At 46.3% G+C, this 24,183-nt stretch overlaps 1 protein-coding gene across 2 annotated transcripts in view; it reads right to left on the bottom strand.

The window, feature by feature from the left end:
- The window catches only part of DPH1 (diphthamide biosynthesis 1), a 1,777,158-nt gene that overhangs the window by 108,922 nt on the left and 1,644,053 nt on the right, over positions 1-24,183 (bottom strand). For both annotated transcript variants that reach the window (XM_085649080.1, XM_085649081.1), the window contains one exon: positions 22,388-22,522. In XM_085649080.1, the coding sequence (XP_085505206.1) occupies positions 22,388-22,522 (135 nt within the window). The remainder of the gene's footprint in view (positions 1-22,387; positions 22,523-24,183) is intronic.

Here is a 24,183-nt window from a genome sequence, read left to right as displayed (position 1 = left end):
CAAAGGTAAGATAGATGTTGAGGCTGTGTTATTGGATGGGCAAAGGGAAAATGGTTGAGTGGAGACATTGAGACTGGCAAGGATAAAGGAACCTGTCCCAGAGAGGTGTTGAAATTAGCAATAAAGTTACTAAGTCAACGAGGAAACAGGGCCAGCTTTAGGGCGGGGCGGCTGGTGCGGCCACACTGGGCGCTGTGTTTACAATAACATGATTTAAACACAGCAGCTGCAGAGTTGCTTGTGCCACCAGTTTTCAGGCAGCATTAAAAACGTAAAGATAACTCTTGTGATAATGTTACAACTGGAGAGAGAGATCCGAGTTTTGCCTAGTGGGAGTATTCACTTGCCATAAAGTAGCGCAGAGGGTTAATATAGCTGCTGCAAAGACCTCTTACCGTGCAGATCACAGATCTGTATTTTATGTGGATAGCTAAGTGGATTACAACTTTTGCCACAGAGATCCTTTTGTCTCCGCAGTTCATAAAATACAAACCTAATATAGAACAGTTACTGTTGCGAACCGTCATCAAAGAGCTGCATGCAAGGTGGATAAAATAGGTTAGGACATGATGTTACTTTCACCCAGTCTTTTATTATCTATTCCTAATGTTGCTGAAAAGGGTTTGTTTAGATAGATATACATTCTTATTAGTAAAGTCAGCCTTTACCAGTGCTTTAAAACAGAGTAAACCTATGTGAGAGAGGGGTTATGGAGAGATGAGGGGCACGTTTGCCCGGTGGTCATGAGGGAATCCGAGGCGGAGGTCACTGGGCAGAGAGGGTGCCAAAAATGATTGTCGCACCTGGGGCAAACTGCGCCAGAGTTGGCTCTGTGAGAAAAAGGGTAGACTAACAGATAAGGGTGAAAACCAGTACTGTGTAGGGGTAGAGGATGCCTAAGAACACCCCGAAGAAGCATAGATCTTATGAGTGTCAAAGCTCTAGCCTCCCCTTATACCAATTTTGAGACAACATTGAGGACTTTTACCAAGTTTGAGACAACATTGAGGTCTTCTTTTCAGTAAAGCAATACACACAGACGTGACCATGCAACCCTACCAGTTCTGGTTGGATGAGCTGAAACTGATCTCACTCCAACACACTTGTGTGATAGGCTTACACCGTTCCCCTTGTATATATAGGTCTACAGATTATTTTATTAGTCACTGTGTGATCACCTTGAGTGCTTGTGCCTATCTCCAATGTAAAGTGCATTAAAGAACTTTTGAAATCATACAATAGAAGCATAGGGATTTGTTAACTGGGAAATATTTACACTAGAGGTCACAGGACTATTGATGAATCCTGTAAATGTTTTATTTTATTAATTTAAAAAATTGTGTTGCAAGTGATAATATAATGTACCCTTGTTAGCTTCATACTAGTGGTCAAAAGGCACACAAGAAAAACACCTCAGAACCTCGAATATAAGATCACAGACCTATCTGAACATTTTAGGATTGTACGGTGAAAGAGAACTGCAACCTTCCGCTATCACCACATAGTGCTGATGACGACTGTGACCGCGATCATCTTGCCACAGAACGAGTTTACTCACTCATTAATGGTACGGGATTCAGGGAAATAGACAAGCACCGAAAATATAGAGATAGCTATAATGTTAGAACAATATTGATACAGAAAACAATTTTTAGACTTGAGCATTTGGTGGGTGGTGACAAAACGTCGTTTTTGTAGCTTAAAATAATCCAGGTCTGTTTTAAAACACAGGGCGTTGAAAGAAGCTGAACAAAGCATGAAGACACTCACTGAGAGTCAACATTAAACCCACCCTAGAGACATAACTGATATCAAAACCCAAGTAAAGAACTACAAACCCAGAGGAGAGTGTTATGGAAGTCAAAAAGACTATCAGAGACTCCCTGGAAAGATCAAGAGCCACAGACTAGAAATAGACGATCCCTTTTCCAGTCCCCATTGAAGCACAGAGTCACAGCTGGAAAAAGGTTTTCCATGTACACTGCGGGCCTGGTGCCGGAAATGGTGGTTCTACACAATTATTATAGAGGATCAGGGACAAGAAATTAAAAGATTCCTCAGGCCGCAGCAACACATGACCATAAAAATACAAACATTCAAACCCGCAAAACAATGCAGAGAATAGAAACTTCCCCACATAGACCGAGATGCTGGAAATAGAGGTTCTCTCCATGGACCAAGAGGACTCAGGCCGTGTGAGACAGACTCATGTGAACTCTGGGATGCTTATAGCCCCATGCATTGTTTCATTTTGCCCAACAAGACTTGCTGTTTCCGATTTTTATCAGAGATCCGACACATAGACAACTCTGTGTGGGAGCTACCAAAGACCTTGGGACCTACTCACAAACAACTTTTTTGTAGTATGTTTATCAGTAGGACCCGTGAGCAAGGCTTCAGCCGAAATGCATCAAGTGAGGAGCCACCATGGAAAAATGCATGTTTTGCAACTCTGGAAGAGTGTCTGTGGCTGTTCTCTGGAGACGGAGAACTTTAGTTGGATACGTTTAGCAGTAAAACTAACGTACAACAAAATGCTATTTACACACCTATGTGCTGAAGCTCTGCCTGTCCTATCTTTTTTTCTGCAGAGATCTCCGCCCGACTGCAGCGTCTACACACAGGTAGTTACACATTTTAGTATCAAATGTGAGAGGGGTAGGGAGGAGTGACTGGAAAATAGCAACTACTTACTACTAAAGAGAGGGTTTAAGGAAATGCTAGGGAGGGGTTAAAGCAGGGTTAAGAAGGAGGTTTAGGATGGGATATGCACCCACCCACAAACGTGTAGTCCCATTTCTATTCACAAACTGCACTTCTAAAGTTGCTACAGTCAAAAAGGACCCAAAACAGTGGTACAGAGTGGAGGTTTGATTATTAACACTTCATTCACCTGCTATGCGGCTGTGGGTTTTGTCACAATTTTGAGGTTACAGGCATTATCCAAAGGTCACTGAAACGTATCCACTGATAAAGTGAGATTCCTAAATTAAGAACCTGTTACCACCTTGTGACAGAAGTGTAGGCTAAGTGAAAAAGAGAGAATTGGGCCATGGTTCTAAAGAGATCTTACCTGGAAGTGAGTACAAAGTTCCTGGACTGATTGACTCTATGTGAAGTCCAGCTGGAGCATGGAAATCCTGAAATATTTTATAGAGGTGATGAAGGCTCAGGCTAGGACACAACAGAGTCATGTTTTTAACTCTGACCAGGCAGAAGCCCATAATTTATTCTGGATATGAAGAGGGGGTGGGAAGGTAAGGAAGGCTCTCTTAAGACAGCAGCAGATAATCACATTTCCAGGTCTGGCAGAAGTGCTAGGCACTCTGGATCTGGTGAAGGGCGAGGGGAACTCTCTCTCATTGTCCAAAGCCCCTGTAGCCAGGAAAGAATTTTCGATTCCTGAGTTGGGAACCAATTTATCAGTAATGAAGAGGAAGAGGGGCTGAGACTTAGTCCTTGGTTCTGAAGAAGTGCAGAGCTTGAAAGTTGGGGGAGACTAGGCAACGAGCCCAAGAACTAGCACAGTGTTTACTATTCTCAAGATCATCACAAGTCTAAGATAGCGGGCCTGTTGGGAGACTTGTCAAAGAAAAAACACACCCCAATGTAGCCCACTCCACACTGTTCAATCCAGCATTGCAGTGGTATGTCCAAGAAAGCACTAAGTCAGCTAGAATTGATTAAATTCAATCTGCATTTATACAGATAATATGAGAGTCTAGATTTTGAGTCTCTTGAATCTGGTGGTAGGATGCTTCTACCATAACCTGAGGACAGTGAGAATAGTCAGGTTAAAATGGCTCTTCCGAAAGCCTCAGCTCTTATTTCCATCATTTTGTGAATTGTACCGAGAACGTGAAGCCTCTTAAGTGAGATTTTGAAATATAGGGGATTCTGATGTAATTTGCTATTGGAATAGATATCAGTACGGATCATTATCATTAGCTCCATTTGGATCAGTAGCCAAATATTTTTATCTGTAGAAAGAGATGACCAAGGCCACTGGCTACTTGGTAAGTGATCCAGATAACATGGTATAACATTTGCCTAGCAACTAGGAGTAGGCCTAAATATGTGGGACGTGATCCCAGGGCTGCATATACAACACCAGTGAAGTAGCGTTCTGTACCATTGGCGTCTTACCAGAGGAGGCAGTCAGATGCCACAAGACAGATACCGTTAGCATAAGCACAGTGACTGTCTGTACATACTGCAGCATACCAAGGACAGAGTCCTTCCTTGGAGAGCTCAGCCTGTAGAGTGATTATTTCATGACTGTTTCTGCAGAGGAGCCAATCAGCGGTTTGACTTCCAGTGTCAATACAAAGTTTCAGACACTGCTGATAGCTCTCAAAGAGAGAGATATTGAAAGGAAGATTTTTATGAAGCCACTTCCCTTCAGCCGAAGATATTAGTTTTAGAGACACTGACTTTTAAAGGGTTCTGGCTTATTCAATTTTCAACATCTAGGAAGCATGCTTCAAGCGTTCCATGTTTAATGTTTCCTGATTTTTTAGTCTTATAACAATTTGCATATCATCAGCACGTATAGACAAAGACCCAAAGTGTCCCTTTGTTTCAAACACCAAATTTCCTTTCTCGATGTTTCTACCAAATCATCTTCGCAAAATCCATGCACCTCATATGGCTGACCATGAAATACTGTGGGGTTGCCATGACTACTGATGATGCAACTTTCACAGGACATTTGAAAGCTTAAAAACTTTGAAAATGAAGGGAGATGCCCAGAATGCACTTTTAGCACAAAGCAGCTGAGTTACAATTGACAATAGTCTGGGGATTTGCGTGCTGGCACTTCTAAGGAAAAGTTTTGAGGTATGACTTTTGACACCTTGAACCAAGCTATGATGAATTTATGGGCAAATGCACTACCAGACTTCATGTCTCCAACCTTGTCTGCCAGAAAGATGCCTGGTGAGTCTGGGACCTCCAGTCCATTCTGCTCCAGAAACTGTGGATGCAACGTGAGTGAGAGACCAGCGATGGTAGAAGAATTAATTCAGCAGAGAATATTAAAGACAAGCCTAGGTTAACCAGCTTGAAAACAGCGACCCTGCCTCGCAAACCTGTTCAGCCCCAATGCAAGAACCTTTTGTAATCCCCTGGGAGCACCCTACCCTCTGCAAGAGTCCCCACTGGACACTAAGGCCTGTTTGGAACCCAGTAGACTTTTAGGTAAAAATGACAAGCAGGTTTGGGCCTAACAGACCACGAGGTGAGAGTTAATTTCCTCTTTTCTGTAGCGCCAAGTTCTTTTCTCCTGAAGGCTTGAATTTCGTCTTTTAAATGTCCCAAAGTCTGTATGAAATAGCCAGATTTTTTCAACTATAGCTGGTGGTTACCAGGAGACTGGGACTTTAAAATGGCCTCTTACAGACATTACCATTACCAGCCTGCGGTGACACCAAGACTCAGATCACTGAAATATTCCAATGTGATCAACCCTTTTCAAGAAGGTGGCCTGAGAAGATCAGCAACCCAGGGTCGCAAGGAAAGAGCAACGACTGGGCAGTGATGAGATATGTGACCCTGAAGCCCAACCTAAAACTCTCAACACTACCCGTGCTATCCATAAATAATAGGGGGGAAAATTAACACCTGGACCTCATTACCAGATGCCAAAATGAATGTAAGGGAATTCTTTGATAGGCGTTATGCCGTAAGGGATGGTTGTTTGAGACAAAGACTATTATTTGTACATGAAGTAACTCTCACTGTGTCATTAATGCAGGTGTCATTAATCAGAGCATCTATATATGAATTATGGAAAACAATTAAGACTGTCATATGTGAGAGGGAGCATGAATTAAAAACACTGCCTACACAGACACCTAGGGCTGTGGAATATTTTCATGATTCTATATGAGAAACAACATAGATGAATTTCCGGATGACGTGCATTTTTCTCTTTTTGAAGAAGAGGAGGACAGGGCGCACCCCTTACAATGAAGAGGAGAGGGATGCTGCTATTTCCTGCCCTTTCAAGACAGTCACACCCACTCCTGCCTTCTGATGGGCGCCAACAGCCGCCCAATCAAAGTGCATGATATGACTTTTAGAGTTAATGAATACTCAGCGAGAGGAGAACTGGCTGTGTCCCGAGAACAGCACTTTTCATGCAAGCAAATAGAGGTCCCGCCCAGCGCCTAAGAATTGAAAGATGGCTCTTAAATGGTTCACTCTAGTATGAAAAAGAAATCCCAAAAGGTCGAGTCTGGATGTTTAGCACTGCTCTTAAGAGGCTAGGGGGAGTGATGGAGAAAGGACCAAGAGAAGGGAAGGAAGGATGAGAGAAGCCAAAGACAATGAGATGATGGAGATGGCATAAACGGAGCACGAGAAGGGACTAACTAAGGGCACGAGCAAACAAAGCAAGAAGAGAGAGAGGAGATATCTCAAGTTCCGCATTCCATCCATTAGTAACTCACCAAGTCTGAGTCTGATGTCTGTGTCTGGTGCTTGGTGGATGGATTTATAACCGGAGAAACAGTACTAGAAGGACCAAAATGCAAAGAAAACAAGCATTGGCAAAGCCAAAAGGTCTCGCCTAGGCAAGAGCTATTGACCATGGCAATATGTTTTAGCCATGTTGCACACCAGGGTGGCTGCTGTTCAGCATGTATAAAAGTTAGTGAAGTGTCATAAAGTGGCGTAGAGCAGAGTTTAGTGGAGTGCCATGGAGTGGCATAAAGTGGAGGGTCATGGTGTAGAGTGCTGTGGAATGTCATGGAGAGAGTTCAGTGTCATTGAGTGGAAGGGAGTGGAGTACAGTTTCATGGCATAGTGCCATGGAGTGGTATACAGCAGAGTGGACGGGTATAGAGGGTGTTGAGTAGAATGGAGTAGAGTTATATAGCAGAGCAGATTGTCGTGGAGTGATGTAGGAGAGTGGTATGGCGTAGAGTAGAGTGCTGTACAGTTGAGTGATAAAGAGTGGAGTGGAGCAGAGTGGAGTAGTATAGAGTCGTAGGATAGAGTTGACTAAAGTGGTATGGAGTGGTGTAGAAGGAGTTGCGGAGAGCGTCGTAACGTGGAGTAGTGTCAAAGAGTGGAGTAGAGTGTCAGAGTAGAGTGTTGAGTGCTGTGGAGTGTTGTAAAGTGGACTAGAGTGAACTGACGTAAAGTACAGTGGTGCAGAGCAGACTGGCATAGAGTAGATTTGTTTTGAGTAAAGTGGTGCAGAGTCCACTTGCGTACATTGCAGTGACAGAGTGGTCCAGAGTAGAGTGCAGTTGCGTAGGGTGTAGTGGCATACAGTGGAGTAGAGTGAAGTGTTGTGGAGTGGTGCAGGGTAGAGTACAGAAGTGTAGATTAGTATAGAGTGCAGTGGCGTAGAGTAGTGTAGAGTGCAGTGGTCCAGAATAGATTAGAGTGGTGTAGAGTGGAGTGAAGCAGAGTAGTGTGGCATAGAGGGCAGTAAAGTGGCATAGAGTTGAGTGCCAAAGAGTAGAGTGCAGTATCGTGGAGTACAGTGTCAGAGTGCAGTGTTGTAAAGTTAATTGGCATAGAGGGGTGCGGAGTACAGTGGTTAAGTGTGCAGTGGTGCATAGTAGAGTGGGGTAGACTGCACTGGTGTAGAGTGGTGCAGAGTAGAGTGAAGTGACGTAAAGTGCAGTGTCAAAGTGCAGTGGTGCACAGTAAATTAGAGTGGCGCAGAGTGGATTAGCGTAGAGTGGACAGGCATAGAGTGATGCAGAGTAACGTGACATAGACTTTAATGGTGTAGAGTGGTGTTCTGTAGAGTACTGCAGAGTATAGTCGTGTAAAGTAGACTATTGTAGAGTATAGTGGCGTACAGTGCAGTGGTGTAGGGTTGATTGGCATACAGTGCAGTGGGTAGAGTGTATTGGTTTTGAGTAAAGTGGTGTCAAATGCATTGGCATAGAGTAGACTGGCATGGAGTGCAGTAGGGTGGTGGGGCGCAGGGTAGATAGCAGTGGAGTGGTGTAGAGTGGAATGGCGTAGAGTGTAAGAGTGGCATAGAGTGCAGTGGTGTAGAGTACATTGTTTCAGAGTAGAGTGAAGTGGTGTAGAGTACAGGGGCATTGAGTAGAGTGCAGTGGTGCAGAGTAGCTGAGAGTGCATTGGCATACAGTGCAGTGGTGAAAAGTGCAGTGGTGCAAATTAGAGTAGACTGGTGTAGAGTAGTGAGACATCGAGTGAAGTGGCGTTGAATGGAGTGGTGCAGAGTATAGTGCAATATGCAAAAAGAACAACTGATGGACAAAATGCTGAAAAATGTCTAACATTCACCCCAGTACAGAGATCTGGGCCTACATCCATCGTTGTTTTGCTCCCCTAAACTCAGCCATATGCTAATCAGTCTTGACTTTGCTCTCCATGGGAATATTCCAGCTCAAACTGCCAAGCAAGGTCGTCTCTGGACCAGCAACATGCATCCTGGGACCGGTTTCTGAGTATCACCCCTCATCAACCAGGCTAGCTCGACTCCAGTGGCATGGAGAGCACGGGACCCAAGTCTGGGCCGTGTGTGCCCAGACGTGGGTCCTGGGCTCACTGCATCCTGAAATAAACACGGAAGTAATTTAATATTCATTGTGAATCAACTTTACATATAATCCCACTGGAAATTATTCATGGTCACATTAAATATAAGTATTGCATAAATAAATCTATGGCCTGTCAGAGTTTTCACCAAATAAAGGTGCGATCTCTTCATTTCACAGGTTAATATGCTTGTACTCTCATCGATTTAAGCACCGTCAGACAACCTCCCCCTAAAACAATGCCCTTCATACCACTGGGTAAACCCAAGGTTCATCCCTTTTGTTCAATATTTATGTGGGCCCCGGCACAGCTTCTCATGCAGGATCAAGTATCCTTCAAATGTATGTAGATGATACTCAACTCTTTTCCCAGCAAGACAACGCCCAAAAAACATCAACATCTCTGCATAATACTGAATCACCTCCTCCCCTGGATAACGGAAAGCTTCCTCCCAATGAAAGGACCTAAAACAGACACCATTGTCATTGGCTAAACAGGCCCATCCATAATCTTCGGTTAGCCACCAGGGCTTGAGACCCTCCCCCTTCTGCCACACCTCAAGCTAAGACACTGAGGACACTCTTCGCCTCATAAGTAAAAGAGAGTCTCTCCCCTTGGGAAAGCCGATGATATGGCGGGGTGCCGGGGGACATACACGGGACAGGAACGTGGTCGACCTGGCTCCCAGTGGTGAGGCAGCGGCGATTGCGCCTGGCCGGGCACTGACCTAAAAGTAGTAAAGTGCTTCCGGGGCAGCGCTGCGAAATCCCTCCCATATTTAAAGGTCTGCACTCTGCACGGCCGCGAGCAGGTCGCTTGGTTCCTGCTTGTGGCCAATTAGGACACGGAAGCTTTATTCCAGGCCCCCACCCCCACAACAACCATGTAGTATTAGTAGGCCCCCTTCCAGACCGTCTCCCAGCCAGAAGCCACACGGGCTGGAGAACTTTTGCCTGACCCTGGAGTGCTTGCTGTTTAGTAGACTTTCGGTGGTGCGATTTTCGAGCCTCTTTTCTAAATTTGTGTGCGTGTTAAAATAAACGGTTCTTTGAGTTAGCTAGCGCTAGGCCTTTTAGTCAAACTGGGGAGTTCTGGAGCGCTTGGGGTGGGGGCTCAATTTGTGGAGCGCCTCCGGAAAAGTTCCGTTGCTCAGGGGTTCTGTTGTGTCCGGTGTGCAGGAGCCCCCTATTTTAATGAGTATTTTTTAGGACAAGCTAAGTGCTGGTATTTTGAAGGGCTTTGTGGTCACCATAGCAGCCATGTTTTATATAGCTAGGGTGACCTCCTAATGGGTGCAGGTTTTTCCACCGGGTGCACCGTATTTAACATAAAACCGGTACACGGCAAGCATGCCTGGGGGACCAAGGAAGGGTGCCAAGAGGGCACGCCCTGAGAGTAGGATTGAGGAAATGATGCTCAGGATGGAGGCGATGGATGAGAAGTTGACTCTTTTGCAGTCACAGGGCACCCAGGGAGGCAGCCAGTAGAGCCTGCAGTGCGGCGGATAGGCTTCAGAGGCCAGGTGTTGTGCCCCGGGCAGTGTTTCCCCCAGCAAAGAATCACGTTCAGAGGCATGGGACACATGGCGAAGGGGGTCAAGGGCCGCGGGTCACCCCTTGAGGTTGCGCCGGTGGGCGATATAAGCGAAGGGTAGCGAAGGGTAGCGATCCTGCAGAGGTGGTGCCTGTTGGCAAAGTAAATGATGTTGAAGGGCACGGCAGCGCCCTTACAGTGTCAGTCCCGCCAGTGAATAGCAGAAGTGGAAAGTCTGGTAATAGCCTTATGGTGACTGCGGTTGCGCCACGGGCATCGCAGGTCAGCCAGAGTTGGTGGAAAACTTAGCTAGTGTGTTGCCTTGGCTATCAAAGTTAGGTGTGTGGTCAACACCGTTATTGGGAGGTGCATTAGCTGGGGTAACGGAGAGCGAACATGTTGAAAAGGCCAAAAGGTTGGTGGCACATATGGATGGGATGGGTATGCAAGGACAGGCAGGAATGACGTGAGTGTCCGCAGTGCAGGGGTTGGTAGTAGCTGGTACCTCGCAAACGGGTAGTGGGGCGCACACAGTACCGGCGGCTGTCCGGTCCCTACCTCACCTCAAGGATGCGACGCCTACAGGTATGTTGCAGCAATTTCTATGCTTGGGTTTGGGAGATTCCCCCTGGTAACCGCTGCGCTTTATAAATATCATTAACATAACGTGCATTCGGAGACTGATCCGTTGGGCAGGAACGTGCATCCACATACTAAGGAGAAGATATGGAAAGGCGCTTATGTAGATATTTGTGAGTTAATTGCAGATATGCCTGACTGGGAAGAGAGTAAATGATGCAAGGAGTGCTCGCATTCCAGGGAGTGCGGGCATTGGCCTTAAAAAAAGAGGGTTGAAGAGACAATTATGAATCGGGTCAGAGGTTTCTCGATTTTCCAGGCAATCTTAGCAGATACGTTCCCAACTATGGTGGGACAGTTGGAATGCTACCAAAATAGGATAGCTTGTGCACATGATGACTTTGAAGGCACTTCCTGAAGGGACTATGACAAGGAGTTCAGGCGTTTTAAGGCCACTAGACCCACTTTGGGGTGGGACAATATAGATGTGCACACATGGGTGCGATACATGAATCCACAGAGGCTGGTGGCCGTCCTAAGCCAGCCCTTTCAGGTGGGTTCTGAGGCAAACAGTAAATCAGGGAGCGGGGCAAGAAAGGGGACATGCTGGGATTTCACAACCTGCACCAGAGTCCCAGGGACATGTACATTTAAACACTGTTGTTTCTGCAGCCTATCCTCGCACCCTCAGTCCAAGTGTTTCAAAAAGACAAATGATAGGGACTCCAAAAAGCATGAGTGAGCACCCGTTATTGGTCAAGGCTCCCTCCTTGGTTAACTGGCAAGCAACAGTGTTGAAAATCTACACCAACACAATGGCAGCAGAGTCTTTATAATGAGGGATTTAAGAACGGTTTTAGGATTCCCGCCGAGGTTTGTGCAGGTGGGGCCTATTGCAGAAACCAGCAGTCATTAAGGGCTACTCCTAGCATTGCCAGAAACAAGATTATAAAAGAGAGGAATTTAGGGAGGGTGGCAGGACCTTTTGATTACATCCCTTTTGAGAATTGTGTGTGCTCCCCTTTGGGAATAGTTCCCCAAAAAGAAAGAGGGGAGACCGTTTGATACACAACCTTCCAGCACCTAGCGGGCAGTCAGTCAATGAGGCTACCGTTGAGACATTGTGGTCAGTCAAGTATGCCTCACTAGGTCAGGCAATTGCAATGCTCTACGAGCTGGGACCATGCTGGCAAAAGCAGATATAAAACCTGCCTTTTGGCTGCTTCAAGTACACCCCAAGGACTTTCATTTGCTGGGTTTCCAATTCGAGGATGCCTTCTATTTTGAAAAATGTATGCCCATAGGCTGTCCAGTCTCCTGTGCTTACTTTGAGAGGTTTAGTACCTTCTTGGAATGGGTATTTGGACAGAGATCGGGACACCATTGAGCACTTCATTATGTGGATGACTTCTTATTTTTGGGCGCACCTGAAACAGAGGAGTGTGGGAGGGCTTTGCAGTGCTTCCAGGAATTGATGGGTGTATTCAGGGCACCGCTTGTGCAAGCAAAGACCTGTTGACCAGCAACCACAATTGAATTCTTGGGTATAGAATTGGATTCCAGGGCTCCCACGGGTGAAGGTCAGGGCTTTCAAAAAGACGTTGGAAGAATGCCTAGAGGCCCCAAAGGTGTCACTGCATTGGTTACAGGTGGTTGTGGGCAGTTGATTTTTGACCTCTGCATTATACCCATGGGCCGCCCATTTTCCACGTCCATAGCGCATGCCATGTCTGGTCTGAAGTTGAGGCACCATCATGCTAGGATGACAAGTGAGGTCTGCCAGGACATGAGAATATGGGAAGCATTTTTGAGGGACTTTAATGGGAAGGTGGTATGGCCAAACCCGGGCAAGGCCAATAAGGAGTTGGGTCTTTTGACAGATGCCGCAGGCAGTACAGGCTTTGGTGCCCTTTTGGGGACAGGTTGGTGTGCACAGCAATGGCTAGGAGACTGGGTAAAATCTGGGCAGGTTGTGAACATTGGTTATTTTGAACTCTTTCCCATTTTGGTGTCCCTCACAATATGGCATGAACAGTTCCGCGATCAAACAGTGTTTTTTTGGTTTGAAAACATGACGGTGGTGGATTGCATTAACCAGCGAGCTGCCAAATGTCAAATGATCTTGCGATTATTGAAAGAAATTATACTGCTATGCTTGAGATTAAATGTTGACTTCAGATCAAAGCACGTAGCAGGTGTATTGAAAAATGCAGCGGATGCTTTATCTCGTTATAAGATGCAGGTTTTCAGGTATCACCACCCAAAAGCAGCAGAGTTCCCCTCACCATTCCCGGACCAATTATGGCGGCTTGATGCCACAGTCTACTGGACCTTGTGGAGCCCTATTTTGCACTCAAGACAAAGTGTGCCTATGATGGGGCATATTGCACATATCGCTGGTTTCAGGAAGTTAAAGGGGTGGTGCGATGGTTTTCACCTGAGTCAGTAATCTCATTCCTGGGGTATTTGAGAGGAGAAAGGAGACCCGTGTCCAATGCCAAGCAACATATTGTGGCAATTTCATTTTTTACGAAGATGCTGGGTTACACATATGGGGACAATGGCATTCCTGGTGCAAAGGGTACTGAAGAGCCGGCAGTCTTTAGAAGAGTGTAGACTTGACTCAGGGCGCCCCATAGACACAGCAAAACTGACAAATATCATGGCCAGTCTCTGCAAAGTATCTAATTCACCTGATGAAGTTTGCCTCGTTAGGGCAGCTTTCTCCCTGGCATTTTAAGGGGCTTTGAGAGTGGGCGAGCTGGTAGCGAAGAACAAAAAAGATATGAGGAGTGGTCTGCATCAAACAGACATTCAATGGCCAAATGGCTCCCTGGCGGTCACCATTAACCGTTCTAAGACAGACCATCTGGGCGGAAGAGATCACATGCACCGTGCCCGAGGCCATAACTGCGGTTCGCTGAGGTGTCTAGAAGCCTTTATGACCCACGGGGTGCAGGTAATGGTAGGCCCTCTTTTTGTACATGAAGATGTCCCGCCACTCACAAGGTTTCAATTCGCCAGGGTGCTCAGCAGGGCTCTGGTGTCAGCAGGCTTGGATCCGGCAGAATACAGTTCCCATTCATTTAGAATTGGCGCAGCAACCGCTTCGGCAAGTATGGGATTGGAATGGCAGGCAGTTCAAAGGATAGCGAAAGACACACAATTGATGGACGGAATGCAGAACAAATCAAAACATTCACCCCAGTCAAGAGATCTGGGTTAAATCCATCATTCTTTTGCTCACCATGCCACCCCAGTTTAGACCTGGCCATATGCAAATCAGTCTTGACCCTGTGCCTCATGGGAACAGTCCAGCCCGAACTGCCAAGCCAGGTCCTCCCTGGACCGGAAACAAGCATCCTAGGACCGGTTTCGGGGTTTCACCCCTCATCAGCCAGGATAGCTTGATTCCAGTGGCACAGTGAGCCCAGGATAGGCAGATGGAAGTCAGATTGCTACAAGCACTATGTGAAATTGAAAATGTTGTGCATGTCCCATCACCTTCTTGTGTAATTTTCCTATCCCTTACCATATTTTCCTGTCAACACAGGTGGAGGAGATGTTAAAAGGATACAGCTACTGGGTACTTCATTGCCTCCAGCTTATGCTGGAGCAAGAGGCATTACAGACGTGTTGGTGTTGGGCAAGTCCTATGTGAGGCACACAAAGAGTTTTTATTCTGCAGGTGACCACGCATCGCGAGCAAATAAAGACGGATACCAGCTGACTTTCTGCGGACAAGGGAAGTTATGCTTGGCCCACTGGAAAACGGCATTGGACAAAATGTTGACCCGGAGGATTATGCTTCCAGGGGTGATAATTGTGTATCTGGGAGGCAATGATTTGGCAGAGCCAGGTCGGAGAGACGTGTTTGAGTTGATGGTCTCTGAAATGTGTTGGCCCTGAAAGAAGTTCACGGAGGCAATAATTGCGTGGTCCAATATTGTCCAAAGGTTGAGTTGGCGAGGTGGTAAGTCGGTAAGAGCTATAAACGGGTCAGTGAAAAGGTTGAACAGGAAGGAGGGTACGTCATCCATACCTCATGGTTGCATCAAGGGTGACAGTTCCTGGCGAACGCAGCGCGAAGCGATGTCGCCAGCGAGATCTATTGTTGCTGACTTGCCTCGGAAGGGGGACAGGAGATGGGCACGCGCGGGCTCTCGGCGGATTTGAGTTGGTGTACGCGCTTACAGCCACGCGGCGTGCACATCTCCTGTCCCCCTTCCCTCGCAAGCCAGCAAGCAGTTTCACTTTCGTCCTCACCAGCCTCATGTAATTTTTTTTTTAAATGCGCTCCAAGCACGTCGCGCTTTAAATGTACAACATGCAATTTTGTTTTTTTTTAAATGCACACGTGCGCTCCAAGCGCGGCGCGCTTTAAACGTACAGCATGCCCCACTTACCAGCTCTTGTGGGGACTCCGGCTGGTCGTGAGTCTTCAGCGGCTCACTGCAGCACCACGCGGGGCTCCGTCTTGCTCACAGGAGCCCCGTCTGAAACCATGCGGCATTCACGAAGGCTGGGTGGGCTCCCGCCGGACTTCTGCTTTACTTTTTTTGCCTTGGCTGCACGATACAGCACTCATTAAAGTACGGCGGCTTTTGAAGTCCGCATGCGCCGCCGTCCCTGTGCATGAGCCGCAGTCGCAGAACACGCAAAAGATTCAGTTACTGCGCATGCGCGGGCAGCCCTCCACCTCCCAGGTCTCCTCCCCGGCCCAGATATGGATCTGCTTTCTGGCGGAAGAGGCTCTAGTAACTCATTTTATTTACTATTTTTTTTACTTTTGGGTTCCGCACTTGTTGTTAAAGTGTTTAGAAATGGAAGAAGGGGCTGACAGGGAGGCCAGGATATTAGTCCACGCCCACGGTCTCATCTCTTGTAAAAAAAAACGGGTACGGTGTTAGTTACCTGACATGTACCCGACACGGTTTACTTATAAAGGCCTTTGAGAGAAACCAGTCTGTCGGCAGTATTTTTACGTTTTAATGTCTGGCCTTGATAATATATCCCTGACTTTACCCATCTCTTCTGGACTCTCCAACCTTCATTCAATTTAATCTTGCAAACCCTACTGGCCTTTCAGAGTTCGGATTGTGACTGACTCTGTCCAGCCCTGTAAAGCTTGTCCGGCGACGATGTTTGGCCGGCCCTTCTGGACTAGAAAATTCTCAAAATCTGCCCAGAAGCTTCAGCCCGACAGAAAGATGATTCTGCCCCTTCAGTAGCTTTACATTCAACAGATACTCGTCATTCAGAGCTGGACACGTGAATGACTCCTCTGCTCTTCTGGCCTTTTGCCGTGCACCGGACCTGCCCTCCCTTACCTGTCTTTCAGAGGCATGTCGAAAAGCCTTCGGATTTTATCCGATCTGATTCCATCGGCTACTCTGTAGAAATATAGTGCCCACTAGGGTCTAGCGCCTCGCCTCCAGGCGCATGCTGACTTTAATGTCCTTTTTTCCTCCGCCCTGCAGAACATCTCGTGCACATGCTGTGGAATGAAGCTCACCATGGTGTGAGTTTACATTTCACTGAAACCCCAGCAGTTCTAAACAGTGACACCAATCCGGCCTCCTTCCCGCCTCTCACACTGCTGTGTTGCCGTACAGATACAAGACAGAACACTGAGGCAGCATCATAGCTCGGAGGTCAATGCCCCTGCTGCAGACCACTAGACGTCATCCTCAAAATGAATTCCAACTAGTTGGACTCACTCAGTCTTTCATGCTTTGAGATCGATTAATTGAGCCTCACCAGGTTGGCTAAAAATGCCACCTATTATTTATTATTCAAGCGCCTAGAAACATTGCGATGTTAATGCTCTGCTCGAACCTGAGGTCCTTGCATAATAAATGGCATACAAGAATCATGGAAATAAAATGTATACCTATTGTGAAGCAAAATGAGACAACTGCAGAATGTAAAGACAAAAACGCGAGGGAGTGTGAAAAAGAAAACACTATGGCGGGACGAGATAACAAAATGCATTGGCAAAGCCAACAGGACTTGCTTCCTGTTGCCTTTGCCTTTTAGAAAAGTTGGCTGCCCAGCATCATCCAACAAGCATTTGCAATGCAACAGGTCTCGCATTTACGCGAGTTTTAGCTATTTACAGTGTAAATGACAATGCCTTTTATTTATGTTTTTTTTTTTTTAAAACGCATTGTCATTTACAATGCCAATAGATCCAACTCGCGTAAATGCGAGACCTATTGCATTGCAAATGCTTGTTTATTACAGGATAGAGTAAACCTGTCAAAAGAAGGTATGGCAATGTTTCTGGAAAATTTGCTGGCCTGGCTAGGCCAACGTGCACTGTGTGTAGGGTTAGAGGGCAAGATAGACGGTAAACAATGTTGGCCTGTGGAGGGTGAGGTCAAGATTGGGAGGGGACACTTTGGGTCCCTTTACGGCATCTTTTTCATAGCAAATTTAACATCAGCGTCCCTGGACCCTCCAACGGGTGCTGCCACCAAGTCAAAAGGAGGTGGCAAGGGCAGGAGGGTTTCTGGTCGGTCACTGACACACAGTCCTTACTTATTACCAACCGCACGGGCACATTTGTGCACAACCTAGCACTGGCCCTTGGGGGACGAGGAACCTGGGTGTAGCGGGTGGTACGCAGTAGGTATCCTAAGGTCATCCGAGCTCCCTGCACAAGAACTTCTGAGGCAGGAGAGCTCCTACTATGGGAGAGGGAAGGTGGGGCCCTCCCATAAGGAGTGCCCCCATCCTTTGGGATGGCGCAGGTGAAAAAAGAAATAGCACAGAGCCACTCTTGATCTCACTCGGAACAGTTATGGAATCTTTCTGTTGGCTGTACAGGAACAGACTAGTTATGGCTAGGTGATTCCCATGTACTAGAGTCTCTGTTAAGGCTAGGTCTAACTTTTAAACAAGATGTAAATGGCCTTGTGTTATATGTTTCACACTAGACACGGTCCAAGCCCTGGTGTCTCCATATGTCCCTACCCCTGCGCTGAGATCAGCCAACCTTGCACTGTATTCGGTGCCGAGGTTTCTCAGAGCTCGTCTTAAGGGGCGCTCCTTTTCCGTGTTGGGCCCAAAACTCTGGAACTCTCTGCCGCTCGCTCTCAGATCCAGGAACTCACTGCTCCAATTCCGTAAAAACCTGAAAAATTTACTTTTTAGCAGCCCTGATTAAACCCTGCCTTCTTAGAAATTCCTCTTGCTACGCCTTGCTACTGTCTGACGATATCGCCGGGAGGCCCTGTGGGGTAGCTGCACACTCTACAAGTTTCTTAAAAATAAATGTAAATAATGTGGTTACTGTGTTAAATGTTATGAAAATATGCTTTTGTGTGAAAATGATAAATATGGCCAGGGGTTTTACGACCCTTAACCCAAAGAAATAAGAAATGGGCTCATGACATTGTTTTGACATTGATGTTGGTTAGGTAATGGTAAGTACACATGAGACATCGGCGACTCCCTGGCCATATTGCTATTTACAATGATAAATCCATTGGTTAAAGGGCTCAATCTGCAACTTTTACCAAAATTACTCCGATTAATTACTCCATATCGACGATCAGCTCGCGCTGACTAGAGCCCTCAACTACGGCACAATCATTTAAACTAGCACACGCAAAATGTGCATTTCCAGGACAAAAAGACTACAAATCCTGGCAGCGAGAATAAGCTTCGAGAAGAGAGATCACATTAAGCCTGCTTTGGAAGCTCTCCACCGGCCACCAATGGAAGACGAGATCAAATTCAACGTTCTGTGCTCCGTCGACAAAACGTTCAGGGAATAGAGCCACAGAACATGCTACACCCAGGCAGAACCCTCCAGTGACTGGTTGCTAACAGATCAAGAGGATGAGACACAAAGGCAGATTCCTGGAGGTACAATGTCAAAGACTATGGAACATCCCCCAACCCCACTTTAAGATCTGAATTGATCACAGGCATTTCTGGATACTCCTGAAAACGAAACCACTCAGGCCCCTTTTCTAACAAGCCTTCTCAGTTACCACTGGAAATTACTGCACAATGTTACAAATGGAAGCTTTCTTTCTCCCACGCCTTTTCTTCAAACTGGACGGCGTTTCTAATGCCATTTGAGTTCTGAAGCAACCAACAGATTACAGGAAGCTCACTACAAATCTCCCAACTAAATAAGGTAGAAGTTTCACTGGAACATGGGACTTGTCACTGTGGACTTTCAGCCTAGCTCGAGGGATTGTGCAGACTTTCACAACATATTCGAATATTTCTTTTGTTTTCTTACAACTGTATATGGTGCACACTTGGTGGGAGAGCAATAGAGGGCTTTACAAAAAAACCAGATGCCATTACCCATTTTTTTAGGCATGGGGCGAACGTTGAGCCGAGGCCGGGATTTGAACCTGGCTCTTCAGTTTCAAAGTTGGCAGCTCTAGCTGTTAGGCCTCATCTCTTCCATTATTTAGGTCTCGACAAAGATGTTTGAAATGAGTGAAACTAGACATGAAAGCCACTATGCTGTACTTAATCACTGCAGCCCTGCAGTGGAACCAGCCTTGTAAAGGTGCAGTCTAGAGGCCTGAGTCCTCATAAAGTGCTTCCTGCTGATTACAGTGGCGATGCTCAGAAGCGATAATACCACTAGTGGGAGAAATGTACGCTGTATTTAGAAGCTTGCCAGAAAAATTTGGAGTAACCTGCAAAAAAGAGATGATAGCCAGTGAGCATCACAGCTTTTCTGCCAGGCATTTGCCTGGTGTTAAACACTGCCAATAATCACAGTAAGGTCTCACCAAACTTAACATCAAAATTTCAATTGAGCACAGCAGCAATAGATTTCCGGACATTTTTTTTGCTAGTCTGCTGCTTATCACAAAAAACCACCAGAGGTAATATATGGAGGCGTATGATCCAATCCCTGACTTCAGTGCTTGACCAAAAATCGTGTGATTCTGAGTCAATCACTTTACCTCTCTGTGCCTCAAACTGCTCATAGATTTAAAATGTCTAAAATGTTTGATGTGACAATAAAAAGAGTTAAACCATAAAATGTTTGATGTGAAAAAGAAATATTGATACAGTGTGCCATTTGATGATGCTTCAATTTACTGTCCCTGACTCTTCTTAAGCATAGTCTAGCTTCTATAATTCGAAGTCAACCATGCCTTACACACCATAGGATTTTGCATATAGCATCTCATGTTTGCAACGCTCCTGCTACAATAAAAAAGTTATTTGTAAAGTGCTTAACTACTCATTGAAGTTTGGTTGGTACTATAGAAAAAATATAAAAACAAAATAAATGATTAACCCAACATTTTTTTTTGCATTGGCCATCCCCTCCGTTACAGGTCCTAAAAATTAAGAATATTAATATAACAATATTTTAAAAACAGTGAGTAGATGTTTTAAGAGAAAAGAGGCATTGTGAATGAGTGCACAGAACATTAACACCCACCACTTGCTTAAAATGTCAGGCAGGGTCTGGCTAGAAACAGGGTAAGTGGTGCTCCCTCCTGTTAGATGAGTGGCTCAGGACACAAGCTGGTGTTGACAGAATCTTGAGGGTCACTTCAGAGCCACCAAGGCATCCACAATAGGTAAAGAGAAGTTGTGCCGTAACAAGGCTGACGTGGACCCTTATACTAGTATTATGGACAGCAGCCCCCTATTGGGCACTGTAAGACAGTCATAACTGGGTAACAGTGAGCCCCACATCCATGTGTCCTGGTGCCACGGCATCATTGGTTGTTACCTCTCTGCAGAGGCCGAAGTGGGCCAGATATGAGGGGCACGACGTGCCAATGCTTTTTCAGTTTGACAAAAACAGTTCCCATACTTCATGATAAAAGGCATGAGATGTCTCAGCTGAAGTGGAGGGAAGGGAATGGAATCTGTGCTATGAAGCTGACAGTGGCGGCTCCTCCGCTAAGGAGGAGAAGCGTCGCCTCACTGTTTTTTCAGCAGTATAAGAAACAAGCATTGGCATAGCCAATAGGTCTCGCCTTTGGGACCTTATAAGTGTTTAGCCATGCAACAGTTGCATAAATAAATACTTATAAGGTCCCAAAAGCGAGACCTATTGGCTATGCAAAGCGGCCGCGAAAGTAAAAGTGATCGCGATCACGATCAAACATCAAAGCGGCCGTTAAAGTGAAAGTAATCGCGGTAAAGCGCGGTAAAGCACGGCGCGCGCACATGCACTGTAGCTCCAGGCTGGCCTGGTAGCACTTTTTGGAGCCCTCTCAATAAGTCTCGCCAGACCAGTACATGCGCTGGGTCAGGCGAGACCTAAAAATAAAATGATAACTCAGTTACTATCATTTTATTTTTTTCCTTTTTAGTGCAGGGCAGCAAAGCTTTGCAAGGCGGGGCTGACAGAGCAGCCGAGGAGTGGTTTGCCCCCACTCCTAAGTGCACATGACTGTTTCGCCGGCCCTCTAGGGCCGACCATAACAGTCATGCGCAGTTTCCCTCTTCTCCACCCAGGCTTCATTAAAGCATGGGGGGGGGAACATAGCCGGGCCCCATGCCCCCTCTGAGCACCGAGCCACAGCACTCAGTCCAATCACAACGCTGCTTTATGGGGAGGCTGGGTGTTACCAGGCTGCTTCCTGTTCCTGCCGGCTGGAGGAGGAGAGATTGGACCGGAGGAAGGGCAAGGAGGAAGCGGCAAGCAGGTAGATTTAATTGTTTTTTTATTTACCACCATCACCCCCACACACCCTCACTCCACCACCGATCAGTGCCGGCTGCAGGTGGAAGCTGAGGAAGGGGCAGACAACTGAACAAGAAACACACCTTTATGCCAGGGTGTCTGCTGCCTGAAAGAAATGAAAATGTGCACATTTGCTTAATCTGCAAATGTAAAGGCTGTTGGAAGCTAGTATTGCCTTTAATAAATTGAGTCACTTGAAGTTTGATGCTGACAAAGCCATGTTCTTTTTGGGAGGTATTGAAAGCGTATAAAGCTTAATTCTTAAAGGACAGTTATAAAAAAATATTTGCACTATGTACAATGTATATATTGTGCAGTTCTATATTTTCTAAACACCTTATCTTAAACCTAAATATTTTTACGGACTTTGTGCCAGACTATCTTTCACTGTGCTTAATTCAAGTGTGCTGACGTACATATTCACAGCGTTTTCTGGCACAGACTTAGACTTCATAACACTAAAAACACATAAGTCGCTATTCCCCACCGCACCAACCAGAATTTAGTTATGTGGCTCTGGTTACATACACAGATATGTGATCGCATTAATATACAGAGGTTTCACAATGTAAAATAGTACATCTCTCTCTGATTATTATAACTTATATTTATTTTTCATTTAGGGCGAGAGTTATTTTATAAGCAGTTACCTGAAGGTGAAAGACAATAACATTTTGACCGAATATTTTGGTCTTTTTAGCCACACCTTTGCCCCCCCCCCACATTCTTTGACCCCACCCTACACTCTCTGACCCCACCTCATGTACCCTGACCCCGCCCCTGCGCACAATGACCCCCGCCCCTGCGCACAATGACCCCCACCCCCACGCACACTCGCCCAACCCCATGGAACTCAGAATCACAGTTCCCAAACTTTTTTAGCTGCACTTCGACCGCTGCTGTAAAGTTCACTCGAATGAGATGACAGCAGTATCTCGAATGAGATGACAGCAGCATCGTACCCCCACCTGGTTTATATATGTTACCGCATCACCTGCCAATTCCTCCTACTTGGTGTATTTTTTTCCTGTCCTGCTGCTGGCCACTTACCTGTGTGGTCCTGCCAGTGGGCCTGGGCGGCCTGTGGCTGGCATGGTTCACTGTCCAAGGCCCTAAAGACTGGCCGGCGTAGAAATCCATCGGGTAAGTCTGCTGCCACTCAACTTCCTTCAGAGCCACCGATGCCTGGAAAGGATACACAGACAGGATAAGATAGGACACTGTATGAAGGCGCCATCATTTTTGCTATTGTCACCTGTACAGCGCATAATGAGCCACTGCTGTGGCACTGCAGCCATTCTGTGACGTAGCACGTGGTTCTGTAGTTTCCTTTGCAGTACAGGTTCTGATATGGCTTGTGAAGAGGTGCTGTCAGTAGCCTACCTGGAAATGGCCCTAAGGTGGGCAAATGTGTCAGCTTCAATGAGCTGGTGGGGACTGTTCTTCAAGATTGATTGCTGAGGCCATAGGGTTGTACCAAATCTATTGTACATCTTCAGGAATGGCAAAATGCTTATTCCCCACGAGAAATCAATTCGTAGTGGGAGTGATGATGGATGCCGGAATAGCCAATCAAAGGCATCCTAGGGCTGTGCTGGATGATTGTTATAAGTTCTGTATGAATGTGCCGTGCTGTGTACTGGGTGTCCTGTTCAAGAGTGCTACTACGAGGATGCGGATACTCAACCCTATGGTATGGTGGTGCCATGCTGTGTGTGTGGGTAATGATCTGTCTGAAGTGCACTGTTGGATATTGAGTATACAGCGTCTGATTAGAGACGCGTGCTGTCGAGAGGTAGGTCATAACCAAATATTTTGCATATCTGTACTTTGCTGGGTGTATACAGTGTTCTCATATGTCCTGTTGAGATGTAGCGTGCATTGTCCTTGGTCAAATCGTTCTTTTAAAATGGGAGTAAAACTGCACACCAATCAAGGGAATGGGCGTGGGGAGGGAGGCAGTAACCAGACAATGGAAGTCAGCAAGGAGAAACCTTCTAGCATTAAGGGAAGACCGAGGGAAAGGTGGGAGTCCATGGAGAGCTAGACAACGAGATGAGGCGGGAACAGTCTGGAAGCCGTGGGTCAGAAATGATGGGAAGAAAGTGGAACAGAACTGCTGCAAAAAGAGGGGATACTAACCTGCTGGGGAGAGAGGCGAGCTGGAATTGCCTGGAAGAGAATTGGGTGAAAGAGAAGCAGGACCTAAAAGGAAGAGAGATGGCTGCAGGGCCTCTTTCCCAGCCTATGTCAGCTGTAGATGTGCCCATTTATGATTCTTGTTTCTATAGTGATTAAGCGTCATCCTGCAGTCATTTAAGATGGCTTCTGTGGCAGGCAGGCAGGCACTGAGCATGTTGGTAAGTTGGTTTGAACGGCTGAGATTGGTCAGATACCTTACAAAGGGATCAGCTGTTTAAGGGACGATGGGGTGGGTCTCCGTTTTCGTGTCTAAAAACAGACAGTGTTATAGAGCAGGCCTTACTGTAGGTATTAAGCGCTGTAAAAACCTAAGCAAATGCCTACTTTTACATAAGCTATGTCAGGCGTTTCCTTCATATGATTAGCATCCTGCCTGCGTTGGCTAATGTAAAGGAGGCTGGGAAGGGTCTCTATTCATCCCCATAAAGGATCATGACACGCCCTACATGTACAAGCTCTCCGACACCTAGGTTCTGTGGAAAGGTGTTACTGGACAACACAGAGGGTATTCCCAAAAGAGGGCGTCCTCAGTCTGTCGGTCCTTCCAGTGCAAAGCTACGAGCATGAGGTCTTCTTGGAGCTTTAGAATTCTGCTGGAGACATGAGAGGCTAGTTATATCATGGTGGAAGCGGAGGCATTTTAG

The sequence above is a fragment of the Triturus cristatus genome, chromosome 3_2, assembly GCF_964204655.1.
Source record: "Triturus cristatus chromosome 3_2, aTriCri1.1, whole genome shotgun sequence".
Classification (NCBI taxonomy): Eukaryota; Metazoa; Chordata; class Amphibia; order Caudata; family Salamandridae; genus Triturus; species Triturus cristatus.
This window is presented reverse-complemented; position numbering and strand designations above follow the sequence as displayed.